Below are 22922 nucleotides of genomic sequence, written 5' to 3' on the forward strand. Positions count from 1 at the left end.
AGATACCAACCATTACCAGAACCATTATGTATGGTTTATTGAAAACCAATAAGACTAGACAGCAAATGGTAAATTTAGCTGAGGCCATATGCATTAGTTGTGACCCAGTAGTTGTATTTAATGACAATCTAATATCAATCCTTCTCAAAGGAAGAATTTAATTGACCAGTTGGATCTTCAAAGTTAATTGCTCCCAACATAAGTTGGCACCAGAGGTGTCTTATCAACCCTTTCCCTCCTAATCCATAAACATGCACACTTATTTGGTCTAAGAATGTATGTTTATGGAAAGATCTTTCATCAGAATAAACTTTTAGCAGATATGGAATGCCTGCATATCTAATCACAGTTGGATGCTACTGGTTAGGTTTACCTTGACTTTAGACGTCAGCATTTCCATAGCCTCTTTTTCTCGCCGTAAATCATCCATTTTTTTCTCTTTCTCCTTCAAAAGCTTCTGTTTCTCTTCTGCCACCAAACTGTGATCTTCGACAATGGCCTTCTTCTCAGTCTCGAGTTTCTCCTGCTGCTCCCGCCAGTAATCTTTGTCATCACCATCTTCTTCTCCTTCATAAGAGTCCCCGTCTTCTTCATCATCTGCTGCTCCATCTACCCCAGGCCTTCTCCTTCCTCTCCTTCGTCTTTTCCCCACCACCCTCTTTTCCAGCTGTGCTTTTAGCCTTGCGATCTCCTCTTGGAACTCCCGCAGTAATGCGTCTTTGGGGTCTTCATTCACTCTAGGCTTGTTCTTGATATTTTTGGCACGATTGGCATATCGTAGAGTTGTGAGGGACTCCTCCACGTTATAGGAGGCAGGTCCAATATTGGCCACCATAACGGTTTTGGCATTGCCACCCAATGAGTCCTGCAGTAGCCTAGTAAGCTTGGAATCTCGGTAGGGAATGTGTGTGCTTCTGCCATCCACAAGGGCAGATATGACATTTCCTAGTGCCGAGAGAGACAAATTAATTTTTGTAGCTTCTTTTAGCCGTTCGCCTTGGGCTCCAGTTTTTGTTTGACGTTCACTGCCAGCCAAGTCCACCAGATTGAGTTTTCCTACTCTGATGTGGTTCTCGCCATCCAAACCGATCTCGCTGCACTCAATAGTGATCATAAAGATGGCATGGGAGCGGGAGCTGTGTTCATTCATGTTGGTGGCACCTACAGAGCGGTTCTGATTGCCAACATTCATGACATGTTCTATTTCCTTCACACTTTTGGTGACAAAAGAGGACAGGTCCTTGACGTAGACACCAGTATCCGGTCTTTCTTTAAGTTCTAGACGTTTCGACTGATCTTTGGGAAGAAGGTCTCTGATCTCTTCCTGGTAGATTTCTAAATAAGAAGCCCTTACCAAATACTGTTGATTCTGGGAACGGGATATGTGGGTGAAGATGTGTTCAAAAGAATTTGGTATTACACCTCTCTTTTCAGGATCACCTCGTAGTCCTTCCATTGTGAAAGTCTTCCCAGTTCCTGTCTGGCCATAGGCAAAGATGGTTCCATTAAAGCCTAGCAAGACAGAATCTACCAACGGCCTAAAAGTTTCATCATAAAGCTCCACTTGCTTAGAGTTAGAGTCATAAACTGCGTCAAACGTGAATGTTTTTGGCAACTCATTACCGGCCCCTTTCTGTATCTTCACCGACACTTGCCCGAGCTTCACGTCCACGTCAACCACTTTATGAAAACCGGAGGCAATTTCCTTGCTGTTCATAGGCCGGCACCGCACCACCACCCTCACAGTCTCCGAGCTCTTGGACTTTGACATCTTTGGTGCGGTCAATCTGGCACCCTCTAGGATAATTCTCTGGTTATCTATTTACCACCCTACATGAAAAACAAGCAAAAATAAAGGATTCAGCTGGAAGTTTAGGTTGAAAATCTCAAGAGCTGTTTTACCAACATTCCCCCAAATAGCTACTGTAAATAAAGCTCTAGAAATAAATTATTTTTCTTCTCATAACTTATAAACATTTTCCAGCATGCATAAAAATTAAGGCTCACCTCTACGTACTTTTATTATGGAATGCTTGTTACTTCTCAACTGTCAACCAGTAGTTACCACATTATTTTAAGTAACATTCATATTTTCACATTGCAAATAATAAAATTCTCAGTATGGAGACGTCTCCCTGTATTAGATTCTGGAAAGCCTGTGGCTTATTTACGAAAACTGATATTTGTGGGATGTTCGGATTCCCGCAGCACATCTGTCACTGGAGCAGCAAGCGCTCCTTGCTGGCATGCTGCATGCATCAAGGTCAGTGTGTTGGCAAAGTGGGTCAGAGCAGATGATGCAGGAGGAGGGAGGGGGGGGCATGGATAGATAAATCCTCATTGCACCGTCCTGATTCATATAATAATAAAACCGATCAGCTCCAATATACAAAAGCATGCAACAAAAGGCATTACATTTGAAGGTTTATCATATGTATACTTGCATTGGGGTAAATTCATTTAAGATTCAAGATCTTATTAGTCCAAATTAAGAGCCATCAGATCAATTTAAAGCAAACCTGGCTAATTATAACTCATTATATTATAAATAAATTCATGAACAAGGTACCTTCATGTCCAAATGATCAGATCTATGGATGTAGGCAGCTGGACTTATATGTAAAATTTCACTCTTTACGCAGGAGTCAAGCTTTGCCCCATCCATTCCCTGTATTGTTAAATTGAACTCAACGACCACTGAAGAGATCAGATATAGTAGGGCCATATAAAAAACAGCCTCCTCATTGGTCAATGAGACCACCAATCGCATTAGCGTTTCATTAGGGAGGCTTGAGAGGCAGGAGAGGGCAGGGCAATGCTTGACCTGACTTTTTGTATCGGCATTCAGAGTTCACTAAAATCACCTCTGCCTGGGCATTTTTTCATTAAATTTCCGGACCCCAACAGGCGTTCCTGGCCCATACCAGACCCAGACGGGCGTTCCCCTCCCGTGACAGACCCAGACGGGCGTTCCCCTCCCGTGACAGACCCAGACGGGCGTTCCCCTCCCGTGACAGACCCAGACGGGCGTTCCCCTCCCGTGACAGACCCAGACGGGCGTTCCCCTCCCGTGACAGACCCAGACGGGCGTTCCCCTCCCGTGACAGACCCAGACGGGCGTTCCCCTCCCGTGACAGACCCAGACGGGCGTTCCCCTCCCGTGACAGACCCAAACGGGCGTTCCCTGTCCCTAACAGACCCAAACGGGCGATCCCTGTCCCTAACAGACCCAAACGGGCAATCCCCGTCCTTAACAGACCCAAACAGGTGTTCCCTGTCCCTAACAGACCCAAACGGGCGATCCCCGTCCTTAACAGACCCAAACAGGTGTTCCCTGTCCCTAACAGACCCAAACGGGCGATCCCCGTCCGTAACAGACCCAAACAGGCGTTCCCCATCTGTAACAGACACAAACGGGCGTTCCCCGTCCGTAACAGACACAAACGGGCACTCCCCATCCGTAACAGACACAAACGGGCGTTCCCTGTCCGTAACAGACCCCAACGGACGTTCCCCGCCAATAACGGACCCAGACAGACATTCCCCGTCTGTAACAGACCCAGTTGGGCATTCCCCGTCCGTAACAGATCCAGTTGGGCATTCCCCGCCCGTAACAGACCCCAATGGCCATTCTTGGCCCGTAACAGACCCCAACGGCCGTTCCTGGCCCGTAACAGACCCCAACGGCCATTCCTGGCCCGTAACAGACCCCAACGGCCATTCCTGGCCCGTAACAGACCCCCCATGGGAGTTGCCCACCCGTAACAGACGCCAATGGGCGTTTCCCGCCCGTAACAGACCCAGACAGGCGTTCCCCGCCCATAACAAACCCAGGCGGGCGTTCCATGCCCGTAAGAGACCCCAATGGGCGTTCTGCGTCTGTAACGGACCCTAATGGGCCTTCCCCGCCCGTAACAGGAGGCATTCCCCAGCCATAATGGACCCCCAACGGGCATTCCCCGCCCGTAACAGACCCTAATGGGCATTCCCCTCCTGTAACAGACCCTGGCGGGCATTCCTCGCCTAAAACAGACCTTGATGGGCACAAATGCCGCTGGGCGCTATATTGCCTATCTGCCAGAAGCTGGTGGCAGTTGTGCACGTGCACAAAACTCTGATGCACGTGTATTACTGGTCTCTTGTAGCTCCCAAATGCCTGAAAGAGACCAGCAGTGCATCTGCACATGCACCATTTTTTTTAGATTTTTTTTAATGGCAGTGGAGAAGAGGGGCGGGGGAAATGTCGTTTATGAGTGGTTTAGTTCTGCTTTAATTTGTGTCTTTTATATCTGTTGTACATTTGTTTGCCCTTGCATAGCTATGTTACAGCACCAATGCGGCGTCTCACCGTTCACCTAAACACATACAGGGCCTGTTGGATTCTGTACTCCAGTTGGTGACCCCGACCCTGCCAAGGCAAACACAGCTGTCTGATCTTTTCACACTCAGGAGAGGCATGGAATCCATCACAGCTTCACACGTTCCATGATCCCGAAAGCCACCATTTCCCACACACACGCCTGAACGTAGAAGGGTCCTCGTGTATTTATAGCAGGTCCATGTCTGCAGCCACTACTGTATTCTCAACCTGACCAGCACATCATACATTCCTGTGGTCTCTTATTTTCTGTAAAGTGTATCCACAGCCAAAGAGTTATTGTGGGCCAGGTAGGGAATGATTAGGAACCCTGCCAAGTATGTTTTGCAGGTTGTAGCACCATTCAGATTTTCCCTCACTTCCTGTGCCCCAGTTCGTTGTCACAGGACAGAAAGTGAGGAGAAATCTCTCTAGCAGGGACACAACGATGCTGCAAACTGTTAAAAAAAGCAGGTCGGGGAAAGAATAAATAGTAAATTTTTTTTTTTTTTACTGTTTGTGTCCCCACCTTCTTCTTGTATGCAAGGTTGCCACCAGGACAGGAAAGGAGGGGAAGTCTCCACAACGGGACTATAGGGGGTTCTGTTTACTGCTCTATCCAAGGCCAAGACAAATGTTGTGACTAGACAAACACTTTAAAGTAGAACTATACCACCAAAAAGGCAAGCAAAAAATAAACGTTCATGGGTGTTTGTACATTTATTTTTTTCCTGCCTTTTTGGTGTTTAGCTGTCAAATGCTTTTAGCATTTTAAGGCTGGGTTCACACTTATGCAATGCCAGACATTGCATACGATTCGCACTGCATTACTGTGCAGTTCACATGCGATGTCTGTACCATGCAAATTCTGCCAACATTTTGTCTGGCTGAAAATCGCATTGCATTCGCACCAAAATGGTGCAGGACCCTTTTTTTGGTCCGCACTGGAATCAGATCGCATGGGTGTTTAGACCCATGCGATCCGATTCCACAGTTGGCACTGCGTTCTGCGATCCGATCTGGGGGTGTCATTAACTTTCTATTGACACCCGCAGCGGTTAGCAGATGTAAGTGTGAACTGCCCGCGAGTTAGATGCAATGTGGGAACACGCACAGGAATCACGCCAGTGTGAACCGGGACTAATTTTGTGATAATGTTTGTCAGGAGGGGGTGAAGAGCACAGATTGACACAGGTGTTGTGCAATAATTTGTATATAAGGTGGTGCTCTTGACAATCTCCATGTTCTGATTAAGCACCTAACTGTGTGAAACGCGTTAACAGCTTGTCAAGTTCCTGTGCCGTTTGCCCCATTCTGGAGATAAAGGATTTTTTTTTTGGATCAGGTGTGCGGACACTTTCTCTTTTCTCTGGTATACACGGTGGCGAGCAGGGGCTAGCACGCGCTTGAGACTTTGTGAATATACTCACCTGAGAGGCATATCACTTATTGGTCAAAACCAATTTTATAGGAAAAAGAACAAGATTTGAATCTCTAGAAATGGCTTTGTATGTACAATGTAGTTATCTGTTTATTAAATGTAGAGATCTGTAGATAGCCCATTAGAGGGAGCCTCAATAGCTCAGTGGAATTGCTCTGTCTCTATATTAACTAGGATAACAAAAAAAGAGCCACACCGGGAGTGCATTGGTTTGAATGAGTTGTCCGACTAACAGTCTTGTATTCTAAGAAGGATCGGTGAAACGCAAACATTGCATAGCACAAACTATACATTGGCTATAACAGAGGTATACACTGGCTATAAACAGAGGTATACACTGGCTATAAACAGAGGTATACACTGGCTATAAACAGAGGTATACACTGGCTATAAACAGAGGTATACACTGGCTATAAACAGAGGTATACACTGGCTATAAACAGAGGTATACACTGGCTATAAACAGAGGTATACACTGGCTATAAACAGAGGTATACACTGGCTATAAACAGAGGTATACATTGGCGAAAATACTGATTTAATCCCATGCAGATTTGTAAGTTTGCCCACTTACATAGAAATGAAGGGTCTATAATTTTTATCATAGGTGTTTTTTAAATGATAGAGACAGAATATCAACCAAAAATACAGAAAAAAACAAACAAACACATAAAACAAATGCTATACATTAAGTTGCAGTTCAGTGAGTAAAATAAGTATTTGATCCTCCAAGCAAAACATGACTTAGTAGTTGGTGGAGAAACCCTTGTTGGGAAGCACAGAGGTCAGACGTTTCTTGTAACTGGTGACCAGGATTGCACACATCTCAGGAGGGATTTTGGTCCACTCTTCTTTACAGATCTTCTCTACATCCTCAAGGTTTCTTGGCTGTCACTTGGCAACTTGAAGTTTCAGCTCCCTCCATAAATTTTCAATAGGATTAAGGTCTGGAGACTGGCTAGGCCACTCCATGAATTTAAAGTGTAAGTTCACCTTTATAGAAATATGTGGAAGGAAGATGAACTTACACAGGACCCCCTTTCCTCACCCCCCCTCCCAGTCCCGCTGACCTGTAGCGCGGCGATCTCCCGTTCTATCGCCGCCTCACCGGACCGAGGCTTAGAAATCCCCTCAACATTCTCTCTGCTTCTACCCCGCTGACAGGACAGGCTATGTGGAATCTGATTGGTAGGCACCGCCCATGTGACAGCGCCGACCAATTAGAATGCTCCGAAACGTACCTCCTGACGGGGGACGTTTTGGAGAATAAGCCTTCTGTAAAGGTGTACTTACCCTCTAATGTGCCTCTTCTTGAGCCACTGAGCCTTGGTGGTAAGTTTGAGGTTTTGGGTCATTGTCATGCTGGACCAGGGACGTGCAGTCAGAGGAGGCTCTGCCTGAATTCATGGCCACTGCCATGAACATAAGAAACAAAAAAAAATACCAAACGATCGAGCTTCGAGGGTTATAGCTGGGCGACCTGGGGTCACAGGTAGCTGAAGTCCTACCCCACCACTGGACAAAATTTGGGGCTCTTGCCACCTACGGTTCCGGAGATACAGGGTTTCTTGCGCAGCCTGTCAGAAGCTACATACAGGAACAGCCAGTTTAAATACAAGCTGGCACACTCTGCAGCAGACTGAGATGATGAGCTCACAGTGCCTCTCCTCACTTCTTGTCAGAGGCACTGAGCTCAATAGACAGCTTGGAGCCTTGGACCAATGGTATTATTATGCTATATGTTAAAACATAATATAATATTTATCTATTTACTGTGAAATTACTGGTTGGAAGTTATAACTTCAAACTTCAGTAATTTTTCCACTAAGCCACCTGCTTGAGTACAGTTTTTGAAAGTATAGTAAATTACCTTAAAAACAATATATAATAATTATTTGTATATTACTTACTTATGGTAAATAACCCCTTGCCACCCAGGCCAATTCTGACACTCTTCTCCTACATGTAAAAATCATCATTTTTTTTGCAAGAAAATTACAAAATTACTCAGAACCCCCAAACATTATATATATGTATGTATATATATATATATATATATATATATATATATATATATATATATATATATATATATATATATATATATATATATTAGCAGACAACCTAGGGAATAAAATGGAGGTCGTTGCAACTTTTTATGTTACACAGTATTTGCGCAGAAATTTTTCAAACGCGTTTTTGGAAAAAAACAGTACCATGAATATGAAAATTAAAAAAAAAAAAAAAAAACCCTAAAGTTAGCCTGATTTTTTTTGTATAATGTGAAAGATGATGTTACGCCAAGTAAATAGATACCCAACGTGTCACCCTTTAAAATTTTTTATAGGTTACAGAGGAGTTCTAGTGCCAGAATTATTGCTCTTGCTCTAACGATCGTGGCGTATGTAACCTGTGTGTATCTGGTTCTGATACTAGCCAGTGCTTCACCAGCCACTGACCTCACTGCACGACCTGTGCTGGAAGACCCATCTACGAACCATCTTCAGTGTTCTGGCTGAGGGAAGAAGGTTCTCATCCAAGATTTTACAATACATGGCTCTGTCCATTGGCCCCCTCAATGTGGCAAAGTACCTTTAGCAGAGAAAAAGCCCCAAAGTATAATGTTTTCACCTCTGTGCTCAACTGTAGGGATGGTGTTTTAGGGTAATTTTTCTTCCTCCAAACACGACGAGTCAAGCTCAATTTTGGTCTCATCTGACCACATCGCTTTCTCCCAATCCTTCTCTGAATCATTTAGATGTTCATAGGCAAACTTCAGACATGCCTGTACATGTGCCTTCTTGAGGAGGGGGACCTTGCGGGCCCTGCAGGATTTCAATCCCTAGCGGCGTATTGTGTTACCAATGGTTTGTTTGGTGACTGTGGTCCCAACTGCCTTGAGATCATTGACAAGCTCCTCCTGTGTAGTTCTGGGCTGATCCCTCGCTTTTCTCATGATCATCCCTTCCCCATGAGGTGAAATCTTGCATGGAGCTCCAGACTGAGGGCGATTGATGGTGATTTTGTATTTCTTCCATTTGTGAATAATCACTCCAACAGTTGTCTCCTTCTCACTGATGGTCTTGTAGCCCATTTCAGCCTTGTGCAGGTCTACAATCTTGTCCCTGACATCCTTTGGCAGCTCTTTGGTCTTGCCAATGATGGTGAGGTGTGGATGAAAAAAAAAAGAGGTTCTGTGGACAGGTGTCTTTTATACACATAATGAGTTGTTGTTAGGAGCACCTTCTTACATTGACAGGACTAATCTGTGTACCACATGAGCACATACTGTAGCCAGACTGTGGGAGCCACAATTATTGTTGGTTGGAAGGGATCAAATACTTATTTTACTCACTGAACTGCAACTCAATTTATAACATTTGTATTGTGTTTTTTCTGCATTTTTGGTTGATATTCTGTCTCTATCATTTACAATACACCGATTATAAAAATGATAGACCCTTCATTTTTTTGTAAGTGGGCAAAATTACAAAATCAGCAGGGGATCGAATAATTATTTTCCCCACTGTACATTGACTATACACAAGTATTTGGGGTGCAGACTGGAGCGGAGTGACACATCACGGCTATATGAGAACACACCTATCCCACCTCTCATCATCCTCATTTATCATCTACCAGCCGGACCAACCAAAACTTCCATTTATTTACTAAGGAAAATCAAAAACCCGCAGCCAAATGAGATTTCTATTCTGTCATGAGAAGGAATCATAAGTGTCAGCCCGGCTAACCAGAAAATACATGTGATATACAAATCTATAATTTCTGATATTGTGATGTGACATGCCGTATTGATTTTCTGCACAATGAGAAGGATATAATCTGGGATCGGTGTAACAGAGCAAATACAACAGTACAGTATGAGATTTCATTGTGGGATAGAGAACAATCAAAGCAAATAAAGCTCCACCAAGGCGGAGCACTAACGTTTATGTAAAGCAGAACTCCAGCCAGAACATTGTTTTTTTCAGGTCTGGATGGGAAAATCAGATCAGCTGGCTGAACGAGAAAAAAAAAAAAACTGAACCATGTATGGCCTGATTTACATATTCATCCATCTGCAATCCAGATACACAGTCCAGACATAGTGGTCAGGTCTCCCTCATTCTGCAGACCAGTGCCCACAATTAGTAAATTGTCCCCACACCTCCCATGTCCCACCTGGTGGGGGCAGCACATACATCCCTATGGCAGGTGCCACATGAAATGTCATGTCGTTGTCATCTACTGCAGAGAACTGTCCACCTAATTCTCCTGGCAATGTTAACAACTGTGTGAGGCTCGGCCATCCATCACAACACAGATGATGGGTGTTATGGATACATTGTATACATCTGTATGATACCCCGAGCCCCCATCATATCATACTGAGTGTGTGGGATGGATCTTGTATACAATGTATACATTTCTATGATGGATCTTCTATATACAATGTATACATCTCTATGATGGATCTTCTATATACAATGTATACATCTCTATGATGGATCTTCTATATATACAATGTATACATCTCTATGATGGATCTTCTATATACAATGTATACATCTCTATGATGGATCTTCTATACAATGTTTACATCTCTATGATGGATCTTCTATACAATGTATACATCTCTATGATGGATCTTCTATACAATGTATACATCTCTATGATGGATCTTCTATACAATGTATACTTCTCTATGATGGATCTTCTACACAATGTTTAGATCTCTATGATGGATCTTCTATACAATGTATACATCTCTATGATGGATCTTCTATACAATGTATACATCTCTATGATGGATCTTCTATACAATGTATACTTCTCTATGATGGATCTTCTACACAATGTTTAGATCTCTATGATGGATCTTCTATACAATGTATACATCTCTATGATGGATCTTCTATACAATGTATACATCTCTATGATGGATCTTCTATACAATGTATACATCTCTATGATGGATCTTCTATACAATGTTTACATCTCTATGATGGATCTTCTATACAATGTTTACATCTCTATGATGGATCTTCTATACAATGTATACATCTCTATGATGGATCTTCTATATACAATGTATACATCTCTATGATGGATCTTCTATACACAATGTATACATCTCTATGATGGATCTTCTATACACAATGTATACATCTCTATGATGGTTCTTCTATACAATGTATACATCTCTATGATGGATCTTCTATACAATGTATACATCTCTATGATGGATCTTCTATACAATGTATACATCTCTATGATGGATCTTCTATACAATGTATACATCTCTATGATGGATCTTCTATACAATGTATACATCTCTATGATGGATCTTCTATATACAATGTATACATCTCTATGATGGATCTTCTATATACAATGTATACATCTCTATGATAGACCTCCTATATACAATGTGATCATCTCTATGATGGATCTTCTATACAATGTATACATCTCTATGATGGAACTTCTATATACAATGTATACATATCTATGATGTCCTGGTCTATCCTGACCACCTGCCACAATGATCTGTACACTTCTGTATGACAACTCTGATAACTGTATAGTACCCTGACCCCTCTCCAATGATACTGAGTGTGTGGGATGGATCTTCTATATACAATGTATACATCTCTATGATGGATCTTCTATATACAATGTATACATCTCTATGATGGATCTTCTATATACAATGTATACATCTCTATGATGGATCTTCTATATACAATGTATACATCTCTATGATGGATCTTCTATACAATGTTTACATCTCTATGATGGATCTTCTATACAATGTATACATCTCTATGATGGATCTTCTATACAATGTATACATCTCTATGATGGATCTTCTATACAATGTATACTTCTCTATGATGGATCTTCTATACAATGTTTACATCTCTATGATGGATCTTCTATACAATGTTTACATCTCTATGATGGATCTTCTATACAATGTATACATCTCTATGATGATCTTCTACATACAATGTATACATCTCTATGATTGATCTTCTATACAATGTATACATCTCTACGACGGATCTCCTATACAATGTATACATATCTATGATGGAACTTCTATATACAATGTATACATCTCTACGACGGATCTCCTATACAATGTATACATATCTATGATGTCCTGGTCTATCCTGACCACCTGCCACAATAATCTGTACACTTCTGTATGACAACTCTGATAACTGTATAGTACCCTGACCCCTCTCCAATGATACTGAGTGTGTGGGATGGATCTTCTATACAATGTATACATCTCTATGATGGATCTTCTATATACAATGTATACATCTCTATGATGGATCTTCTATATACAATGTATACATCTCTATGATGGATCTTCTATACAATGTTTACATCTCTATGATGGATCTTCTATACAATGTATACATCTCTATGATGGATCTTCTATACAATGTATACATCTCTATGATGGATCTTCTATACAATGTATACTTCTCTATGATGGATCTTCTACACAATGTTTAGATCTCTATGATGGATCTTCTATACAATGTATACATCTCTATGATGGATCTTCTATACAATGTATACATCTCTATGATGGATCTTCTATACAATGTATACATCTCTATGATGGATCATCTATACAATGTATACATCTCTATGATGGATCTTCTATACAATGTATACATCTCTATGATGGATCTTCTATACAATGTATACATCTCTATGATGGATCTTCTATACAATGTATACATCTCTATGATGGATCTTCTATATACAATGTATACATCTCTATGATGGATCTTCTATATACAATGTATACATCTCTATGATAGACCTCCTATATACAATGTGATCATCTCTATGATGGATCTTCTATACAATGTATACATCTCTATGATGGAACTTCTATATACAATGTATACATATCTATGATGTCCTGGTCTATCCTGACCACCTGCCACAATGATCTGTACACTTCTGTATGACAACTCTGATAACTGTATAGTACCCTGACCCCTCTCCAATGATACTGAGTGTGTGGGATGGATCTTCTATATACAATGTATACATCTCTATGATGGATCTTCTATACAATGTATACATCTCTATGATGGATCTTCTATATACAATGTTTACATCTCTATGATGGATCTTCTATATACAATGTTAACATCTCTATGATGGATCTTCTATACAATGTATACATCTCTATGATGGATCTTCTATATACAATGTTTACATCTCTATGGCATTTAATCTATAATCCTGACCTCTGTCCCTGTAATGGGTGATCTGTCCCCTCCCCCGGTGGTGATCAGTCCGGGGTCTCCCCTCCCCCGGGTGTATGAGGCCCGGGTTGTGTGTACACCGGCCGGTGATGGGATGAGACCAGCGGAAGCCATGCCGGTGTGGCTCTCCATACACACAGCGGGTGGGGCCCCCTCCACGTCCCGCTCCCCCTCACCTGCCATCCCCGTCCCTCTGTCCCAGCACCGCCGGATGCCGACCGACCGCCGGACCACCACTTCCCTAGCAACGGTCAACAGGCCGCACAATCCACTTCCCTGGCAACAGGCACCGCCCCCTGCACTGCAGAGCCACGAGGGCGGGGCTAGCAAGGGTGGCTCTGCTCGGAGGGGCAGGATTACAGAAGGCGGCTACACTTTGAGGGGAGGGGCTACGGGGCGCGGCTCGGGGCGGGGTTACATAGGAAGGCTCAGCCCTAAGGGGCGAGGCTACACAGCGAGGACGGGCGGTGACTAAATAGGGCGGCTCGGCTCTGTCGGGCGGGGCTACATAGGGCGGCCCGGCTCCGTTGGGCGGGGCTACATAGGACGGCTCGGCTCTGAGGGGCGGAGCCTGTGATTTCTCAGCTAGGATGGGAGATGGTGAACACAGAACCCCGCCCTATCAAAACGCCCTTACTCAAAATCAGCTGATAGTTACCAATCAACTATGTGCCCTGCGATTATAATGCTTTGTATGCAGCAGAGGATCAGAAACGTTGTCAGGTGTCCCCCTAAGGAGAATTATCCTCACTTCCGGTCTGGGTGACAACTGCTCTCCCTTTTCTTCTATGGGTGTCACAGAAACAGGACTTCAGGGAAACTCTCCCCAATAGAGTCACAGACAGAACATTCATCTTCTGTGCAGCTCAGTGTTGGGAATACACAGACAGCCATTCCTGAGATCTCCTCAGCCGATAGCCTGGCTGTTATGCCGGGCGGGCCTGGCTGCCTTTGGCCCCTATCATCGGTGTCACTAACCCAGAAGATGTATGAAGTTCTGCCTTCACTAGCTGCATGCTTGTCAGTGGGAAGGGGAAGCCAGGCATGCCATTTCCCCAGGAAAAAGTTGCCTTTAAAGTACTGTAAATGTAAAGCTTAACTGCAAAAGTTGAAGCATCCGCAACAAATACAATTGTCAGATTTTAATAAAGTTTGTTTTCCCTTTTTATTCATCTTTTGTTACATCTCAGTGATGCTGATCTCCTGCAGCCTCTTTGCAGCCACTTCCTGTCTACATAGCACTGCAGTGAGGGCTGCATGGCATCTCAGTGCAGGTTTCCTGATGGCGACAACAGTGGCCCATGTAATGTGTGTTGTAGTCTCCACTGGAAGCCTGTGTGATAGTAGGGTGACAACATAAACACAATTTGGAAGACCAGGATAGTGTTGTCTACGGATGAGCTTTGAGTTTGAGTTGAACATCGGCCGTTCCACAGTTCGTCGAATTACGAACATTATGGGCCGTTCGCGCCAAATTCAAATGGCGCGTCACGGCCCATAATTCACTGCGGCATGGCAGTGCATTGCTGGCTGATGATTGGCCAAGCATGCACTATGACCCGCATGCTTTAGCCAATCACAGGCTGGCTTTGGCCAATTATGCCTCAGGGGATTTAGTACACGCCCCACACTATATAAGGCCGCCTTGAAGTAGGCCTTGTGTAGTGTGTTCCGCCGGGGGGGGGGGGGGAGAGAGAGAGAGAGAGAGAGAGAGAGAGTTAGAGCAGGCAGGCGAGTCAGTTAGCTGCAGTCAGTGTATTGAGTATATATATGCATCCCAGGAGGTGTGTGTGTGTGTATACATATATATATATATATATATACACACACACTGTATTCAGTTTAGCTAGATCTGTTCCTGTTATTCTCCTCCTAATAATACCTCAGGCAGTCAGCTACAGTATTTTCAGTCAGTACTGTATCCTGTGCAGTATGCAACTAAAGATAACTGCAGACAATTGCTGGTGTCCTCTTCCTAATAATACCACAGGCAGGCAGTTGATTCAGCTAGCTGCAGTATATTAGTGTACTGTATGCAGCTAAAGCTCATTGCAGACACTTCTTGTTGTTTTCTTCCTAATAATTCTACAGGCAGGCGATTCAGCTAGCTGCAGTATAATCAATATATATATATATATATATATATATATATATATATATATATATATATATATATATATATATCCCAGCTTTGTGCAGCTACACCTCACTGCAGGCCATTTCTTGTGTACCTATTCCAATTCATCAAAGACAGTATGTCTGGAAGGCCAACAAGGAGAGGCAGACACTCACAGGCCAATAAAAGAGGGCAAGCAGGCTCTGTGGTCTAGAGGCAACAGTGCTGGTCCTGGACACGGTGCATCCTCATCAGCACGTGGCCGTGGGGCAAGCTTGTCCTTTTTCTCGGCAGCTGGCCATGTTGAGCCACAACATGCCGAAGAGTTGGTAGAGTGGATGACCAAGCCGTCCTCATCCTCTGTCACCCAGGCTACCTTGGCTGCCAATGCAGGTGCCAAAGCAGCCTATTCCTTGGACTCAAGGTCATCATCAGTTACTCTTTCCCTAGCTCCACTGGAGGAGTCCCCCGAACTGTTCGACCACTGTGTTGGGTACATGCTGCAGGAGGATGCACAGGGTTTTGAAGGCTCCAATGATGGTACCCAGCTTGAGGAAGGCAGTAATGTGAGCCCAGAGACAGGGGGTGCCCAGGAAGGACAACAAACTGGCAGTCATGTTCCCCCAGCTGCAGCATACTGCCAGGTTTGCTCCAGTGACGAGGAGGGAGGGGATGATGAGCTCAACGACTCTACTTGGGTTAATACTAAAAAATAGTGCAGCGCTGAATTATATATCAGTGTAAAATGTCCGTGAATGAACCATAAGTATCAACGGTGGTGCAGAGTGCTTCATGCAGATCCAAAGTGCTCTTAAATCAGTGCTCCCCCTCCTTTCAGTCAAACCGCTCACCTTGTTAAAGGGACCCCTGAACTAACAGGAAGGTCTGATAGGCGTTCACCACTCGAATGGTGGTCAGGGTAATGTCTTGGCTGGAAGGCAGGGACCTCTTCCTTAATAGGGATCACCACTTAATTTTTCGGTATGCATGAAATGAACAAGAAAAATGCATAGTGCTCTCTGAATACTATTAAAAACACTTCCTTTATTAAAAAAAGTGGTACTCACAAAATTAGCACTATGGCCAGTGCTAGGCTACAAAGCGCATGACAATATTACAGATGACAGTCTAAGATGGCTGCAGGGGCGTCTAAACCAGGATGTAACCAATCCGCACGCGTATCGTCCGGAGGACTTCCTCAGCGGTCTATGGATCCTTAGGTGTAGTCAGTATTGAATATACAGACCCCTGTTTATATCATCTGTTAATTGGTTACTCCTGAGTAGCGCTCATCCAATTAAAACGCCCAACTCAGGAGTAGGGTGCATTGTTAATAGTGGTTGCCATGGCGATCGGCGTCGTGATGTCACGACGCCAGGCCGCAAGGCAATCCCTCTGTACTCACTTCCCCTTCCTAGGTAGACAGGAAGGGGATCCAACAACTATGATTGGCTGTTGCACATAACGGGGGCGTGTTGGAATAACCTATGACGCGAACGCACCATCCCTGTGTCCCGCCTTTTGAACACTTGGCTCACTAGGTTTAATGAAAAACAACTACCTTCCGCGTCAGGGGCGTCCCACACTGTAAAACTACAGCGCGGATGAGACATCACCCTGACGCGATCGCGTCATCATAATGACGCGGTTTCCGGTCACATGATCGCCTGCGTCAATAGGTACCGCCTTCTCAGTTAAAAACAGAGACTGCGTGAGCTGTAATGGGATGAAATATGTCACATGGTACCAATCCCTCTGCAGCTGAAAAGAGGTGTAAGCAGAGAAGGGATAGTGATACCAGGTGGCGTCTTCTAAAAGGCACAAGCAATACCCGAAGCAGCTAATGCAATCAGCACCATTGCGTTGGGCAATTCTAGTTCAACAAACCTAATCCCATAATGTCACTGTTAAAAAAGATTAATTTTGAAGGACAAAATATATTAACAAAAATAAAAATAAAATAAATATGAAAAAATGATGATTAAAAAAATATATAATGATGAAAAAAATCCCCACTATATAAATTACTAAATATAAATAAGACTCATCTCTGCAGCCACCTTTTACAACACAGTCATCATACACAAAAAAAAAAAAACAAATCAGTAAGTACCAGATATTTAAATATGTAAAAATGTAAAAACATAAAGGCCTCCCTGTTAAAATAAACTATCTGTCAGAAATGAAACAGTTCAAATCGAACTCAACATTGAGCCCCTTTGGTACTCCCACACGGGTCTCATATACCCAGAAAGACTCCCGGCGGCTCAATTGTCTTATAAAGTTACCCCCTCGCCAATGGGGTGTAACCTTTTCGACTCCCCAAAATTTCAATTTGGCGGGACTGCGCTTATGACATAATTTAAAATGCTTGGAGACATTATGTGAGTCTAATCCTTTTTTAATGTTAGTAATGTGTTCACCAATGCGGACATGCAAAGGGCGAGACGTTCTACCAACATATTGTAAGCCGCATTCGCATTCCATAATATAAACCACCCCTGTGGTGGAGCATGTGATAAAATCTTTAATCAGATATGTCTTCTTTGTTGCTGTAGCTGTAAATTCTTTACGTTTTTTAATATTCCCCCTAGCTTGTTTACAAGCTGGGCAACGTCCACATGCATAAAAACCTGTCAAGAGGTTAGATAACCTATTTTCGGAAGCAAGAGGTGGATCGATAACCCCCGGGGCTAGCTTATCTCTGAGGGAGGGGGCCCTTTTGTAGACAAACTGGGGACGTTCAGGAAGGACAGGGCCAAGCGTTTTATCTTGCTTTAAAATGGGCCAATACCTCCGAATAATCTTTTCGAATTTCTTGTATTGGACGTTATAGTCCAAAACGATCCTTATATTCCCTGTATTGTCTTGTTTAACCTTAGGACCATTAGAAACAAGTGTAGTTCTATCCAACTTGCGGACAGTCTCAATATGTTTCATAATGTCTGATTTGTTGTACCCCTTTTGGACAAAACGTGTTGATAGAATTTCGGACTGTACAAGAAACTCCTGTTCCTGTGAACAGTTCCGCCTGATGCGTACAAATTGTCCCTTGGGAATGTTGCACAACCATTGAAAATGGTGGCAACTGCCAAGGGGGATGTACGCATTACGATCAGTGGGTTTGAAGTGGTTTCTTAATTCTAACCCGTTATCTCTTAGATGAATATCAAGATCAAGATACGTGACATGATCGATTCCCACATTCCAGGAGAGAACAATATTTCTATTGTTCTCATCTAATTTTTTCATGAAGGTGTCAAGGTTCGATCGGTCACCGTTCCAAATCATAATAATATCGTCGATATACCGTTGGTAACAGATAAGTTCAGGGGGTGTGTTCTTGTAAATCACTTCTTCCTCCCAGTGTGCCATAAATAAGTTGGCAACACTGGGAGCAAAACGAGCCCCCATTGCCACTCCCCTTGTTTGGAGGAAAAACCGTCTATTGTACCAAAAATAATTTTTTGCTAAACAGAATCTTAAACAATCCAGAATAAAGTTCTTTTGTCTTTTTGTCAGCTCAGCTGATCCAAATGCCCACTGTACTGAAGTTAGCGCATCCTCATGGCTAATGATCGTGTAAAGAGAACTAACATCCGCTGTAATTAATACACATGAAGAAGTGAGTGGGAGAGACTCTAAAATGTGGATAATGTGTTTAGTATCTTTTACAAAAGAGCGGGTTTTAGTAACCATGGGCTGTAGGAAATGGTCAATATACTGACCCAGTCTCGAAGAGACTGAGTCTATCCCGTTGACTATGGGGCGACCAGGGGGGTGGGTACTGTTTTTATGTATTTTAGGTAAAAAGTAGATAATAGGGGTACGGCAGAAAAAAGGGTCCAAATATGAAGCCTCTTTTAAGTTGAGGACACCAATGTGTTTTCCTCTTGCTATAAGGTAGTGTAACTCCTCTTTGTATTGGAGCATCGGGTCCTTTGTAAGTAAAACATAAGTATTATGATCAGCCAGCATATTTTCCATTTCATTGTTGTAATATGTTTTACTTAAGACAACCAAACCTCCTCCCTTATCAGCTGGGCGTATAACCAGATCTTTGCGTTTTAACAAGGACTCAATTCCTCTTTTGATATGTAAAGGATCGTTGACTTTCCGGACTTTCAATGCATCCAGATCTTTGTTAACCATATTCCTAAAAACTTCCATATGTTTGTTGTCTCGGTTGGGGGGATTGAAAACAGATTTATTGCGGAGAGACGAGTGCGTAATTGAAGATTTCTGAATATTAATAGAATTACGCACTATAGCATTCGAAAGGTGGTATTTCTTGATATTAAGGGTTCTCATAAATTTTTGCAAACTAATATAAGTTTGGAATTTGTTTAAGTTACGGGTAGGGGCATATTTCAGGCCCTTATCTAAGACTTTAATCTCATCCTCAGTTAAGGGAGAACCACTGAGGTTATAAATACCAGCTCCTATCGGGGTCTGACTCTTTTGAATTCGCCTTCCTCCTCTCCTTCCTCTCTGTTTTTTCTTTTCCTTACTCCGCTGTCTGGGTATCCCAGGGACGGGCCCATATTCACCCTCCCTCCCGGATTGGGTGGGACATACGGGGTCACCATCCCCCTTCCATGAGGCGACCTGTAAAAATCCCCTCCCCTCCTAGGTCCAACATTCTGTAAGGGGGTAAACCTATTATGGGTAGGGATGGGATTTCTGACATGTTGAAAACCTCTTCCTCTGTTAGGGGGAAAATTCCGAGAATAATCAGAATACTGGTTGCCGTTATGACTCCAATTCTGCCCATTCTTAGGATAAGAAGTTTCTTGATGATAAATATCATTTGTATGTGGAGGGTTCCAGGGATACTGCCTATAGGGAGATTCATAAACATCTCTCCCCGGCCCCCTCCCTTTCTTATTCTTACCTCTTTTGTTGCGTACAGGTCTAAATTGATTGGAATTGGCTGGGGTAGCATGATTATTGTATTGAAACTGCTCGCAATTACCACCATCATTCTCTTGAATAAGAGAAGGAGTATGGAGGGGCTCTCCATTAGTCGGTGCTGTTTGTGAGGGAACTATTAATGAGTCACCTGGTTTGGTTTGCCATTTATAGATATTCCCTTTACCAAAATCCTCAAAATCTCTTAGATATTTCTTTTTCTTTTTATTTTGGGTCTCATAATCCCATTTAACTAGTTTATTTTTTAACTCAGCTGCAAGTCTAATAAACTCATCGGATTCCTTATGGGACTCAATGGAGCTTTTGAGTTCAGTGATCTGAGTTTCTAGTAGAGTCATCTTACGTCGTTTACGTACTAAAAGAAACTCAATCAACTCAAGACCTTTACCGGTAAAGAACATTTCCCATTCTTTCATCGAATGCTCATCCATGAGGCCATCGTTGGGAGATACTTCCCATCTAAGCCTCCTCGGGATTAACTTGGCTGTGAGGTATTGTTCAAATGAGACAATGTCCCACCAGGTTTTAATTTTTTTCTCAAATAAATAACCGAGTTTTCTAAAACCAGTGGACAGGGCATTAGATTCCTCAGAGTTATGGTTAATGGTAAAGATCTCTCCTAATTTAATTTCTCTTTTTTCAATATATTGAAAGATATCCATAGTTAATGCTGCTAGACCGAAATATATTAACCAAACAGTGAATTTACAAAGAGACAAACAGTCAGCGCAAAAACCCTCAGATGAAACTAAGCTGCTGAACACTAAAGGCAAATATATAAATCCTTTCACATGGTATAATACTAAAAAATAGTGCAGCGCTGAATTATATATCAGTGTAAAATGTCCGTGAATGAACCATAAGTATCAACGGTGGTGCAGAGTGCTTCATGCAGATCCAAAGTGCTCTTAAATCAGTGCTCCCCCTCCTTTCAGTCAAACCGCTCACCTTGTTAAAGGGACCCCTGAACTAACAGGAAGGTCTGATAGGCGTTCACCACTCGAATGGTGGTCAGGGTAATGTCTTGGCTGGAAGGCAGGGACCTCTTCCTTAATAGGGATCACCACTTAATTTTTCGGTATGCATGAAATGAACAAGAAAAATGCATAGTGCTCTCTGAATACTATTAAAAACACTTCCTTTATTAAAAAAAGTGGTACTCACAAAATTAGCACTATGGCCAGTGCTAGGCTACAAAGCGCATGACAATATTACAGATGACAGTCTAAGATGGCTGCAGGGGCGTCTAAACCAGGATGTAACCAATCCGCACGCGTATCGTCCGGAGGACTTCCTCAGCGGTCTATGGATCCTTAGGTGTAGTCAGTATTGAATATACAGACCCCTGTTTATATCATCTGTTAATTGGTTACTCCTGAGTAGCGCTCATCCAATTAAAACGCCCAACTCAGGAGTAGGGTGCATTGTTAATAGTGGTTGCCATGGCGATCGGCGTCGTGATGTCACGACGCCGGGCCGCAAGGCAATCCCTCTGTACTCACTTCCCCTTCCTAGGTAGACAGGAAGGGGATCCAACAACTATGATTGGCTGTTGCACATAACGGGGGCGTGTTGGAATAACCTATGACGCGAACGCACCATCCCTGTGTCCCGCCTTTTGAACACTTGGCTCACTAGGTTTAATGAAAAACAACTACCTTCCGCGTCAGGGGCGTCCCACACTGTAAAACTACAGCGCGGATGAGACATCACCCTGACGCGATCGCGTCATCATAATGACGCGGTTTCCGGTCACATGATCGCCTGCGTCAATAGGTACCGCCTTCTCAGTTAAAAACAGAGACTGCGTGAGCTGTAATGGGATGAAATATGTCACATGGTACCAATCCCTCTGCAGCTGAAAAGAGGTGTAAGCAGAGAAGGGATAGTGATACCAGGTGGCGTCTTCTAAAAGGCACAAGCAATACCCGAAGCAGCTAATGCAATCAGCACCATTGCGTTGGGCAATTCTAGTTCAACAAACCTAATCCCATAATGTCACTGTTAAAAAAGATTAATTTTGAAGGACAAAATATATTAACAAAAATAAAAATAAAATAAATATGAAAAAATGATGATTAAAAAAATATATAATGATGAAAAAAATCCCCACTATATAAATTACTAAATATAAATAAGACTCATCTCTGCAGCCACCTTTTACAACACAGTCATCATACACAAAAAAAAAACAAATCAGTAAGTACCAGATATTTAAATATGTAAAAATGTAAAAACATAAAGGCCTCCCTGTTAAAATAAACTATCTGTCAGAAATGAAACAGTTCAAATCGAACTCAACATTGAGCCCCTTTGGTACTCCCACACGGGTCTCATATACCCAGAAAGACTCCCGGCGGCTCAATTGTCTTATAAAGTTACCCCCTCGCCAATGGGGTGTAACCTTTTCGACTCCCCAAAATTTCAATTTGGCGGGACTGCGCTTATGACATAATTTAAAATGCTTGGAGACATTATGTGAGTCTAATCCTTTTTTAATGTTAGTAATGTGTTCACCAATGCGGACATGCAAAGGGCGAGACGTTCTACCAACATATTGTAAGCCGCATTCGCATTCCATAATATAAACCACCCCTGTGGTGGAGCATGTGATAAAATCTTTAATCAGATATGTCTTCTTTGTTGCTGTAGCTGTAAATTCTTTACGTTTTTTAATATTCCCCCTAGCTTGTTTACAAGCTGGGCAACGTCCACATGCATAAAAACCTGTCAAGAGGTTAGATAACCTATTTTCGGAAGCAAGAGGTGGAT

At 42.8% G+C, this 22922-nt stretch overlaps 1 protein-coding gene across 1 annotated transcript in view; it reads right to left on the bottom strand.

The window, feature by feature from the left end:
• KIF3B (kinesin family member 3B) overlaps positions 1–13432 on the bottom strand; it is a 28652-nt gene extending 15220 nt beyond the window's left edge. Inside the window, exons 1-2 of the mRNA XM_073607289.1 lie at positions 13279–13432; positions 374–1830 (exon numbers count right to left, since the gene is read on the bottom strand). Of these exons, the coding sequence (XP_073463390.1) occupies positions 374–1771 (1398 nt within the window). The 5' untranslated portion in view covers positions 1772–1830; positions 13279–13432. The remainder of the gene's footprint in view (positions 1–373; positions 1831–13278) is intronic.
• Positions 13433–22922: the final 9490 nt, after the last annotated feature.

Source organism: Aquarana catesbeiana, linkage group LG12 (assembly GCF_042186555.1).
Source record: "Aquarana catesbeiana isolate 2022-GZ linkage group LG12, ASM4218655v1, whole genome shotgun sequence".
In the NCBI taxonomy this organism is placed as follows: Eukaryota; Metazoa; Chordata; class Amphibia; order Anura; family Ranidae; genus Aquarana; species Aquarana catesbeiana.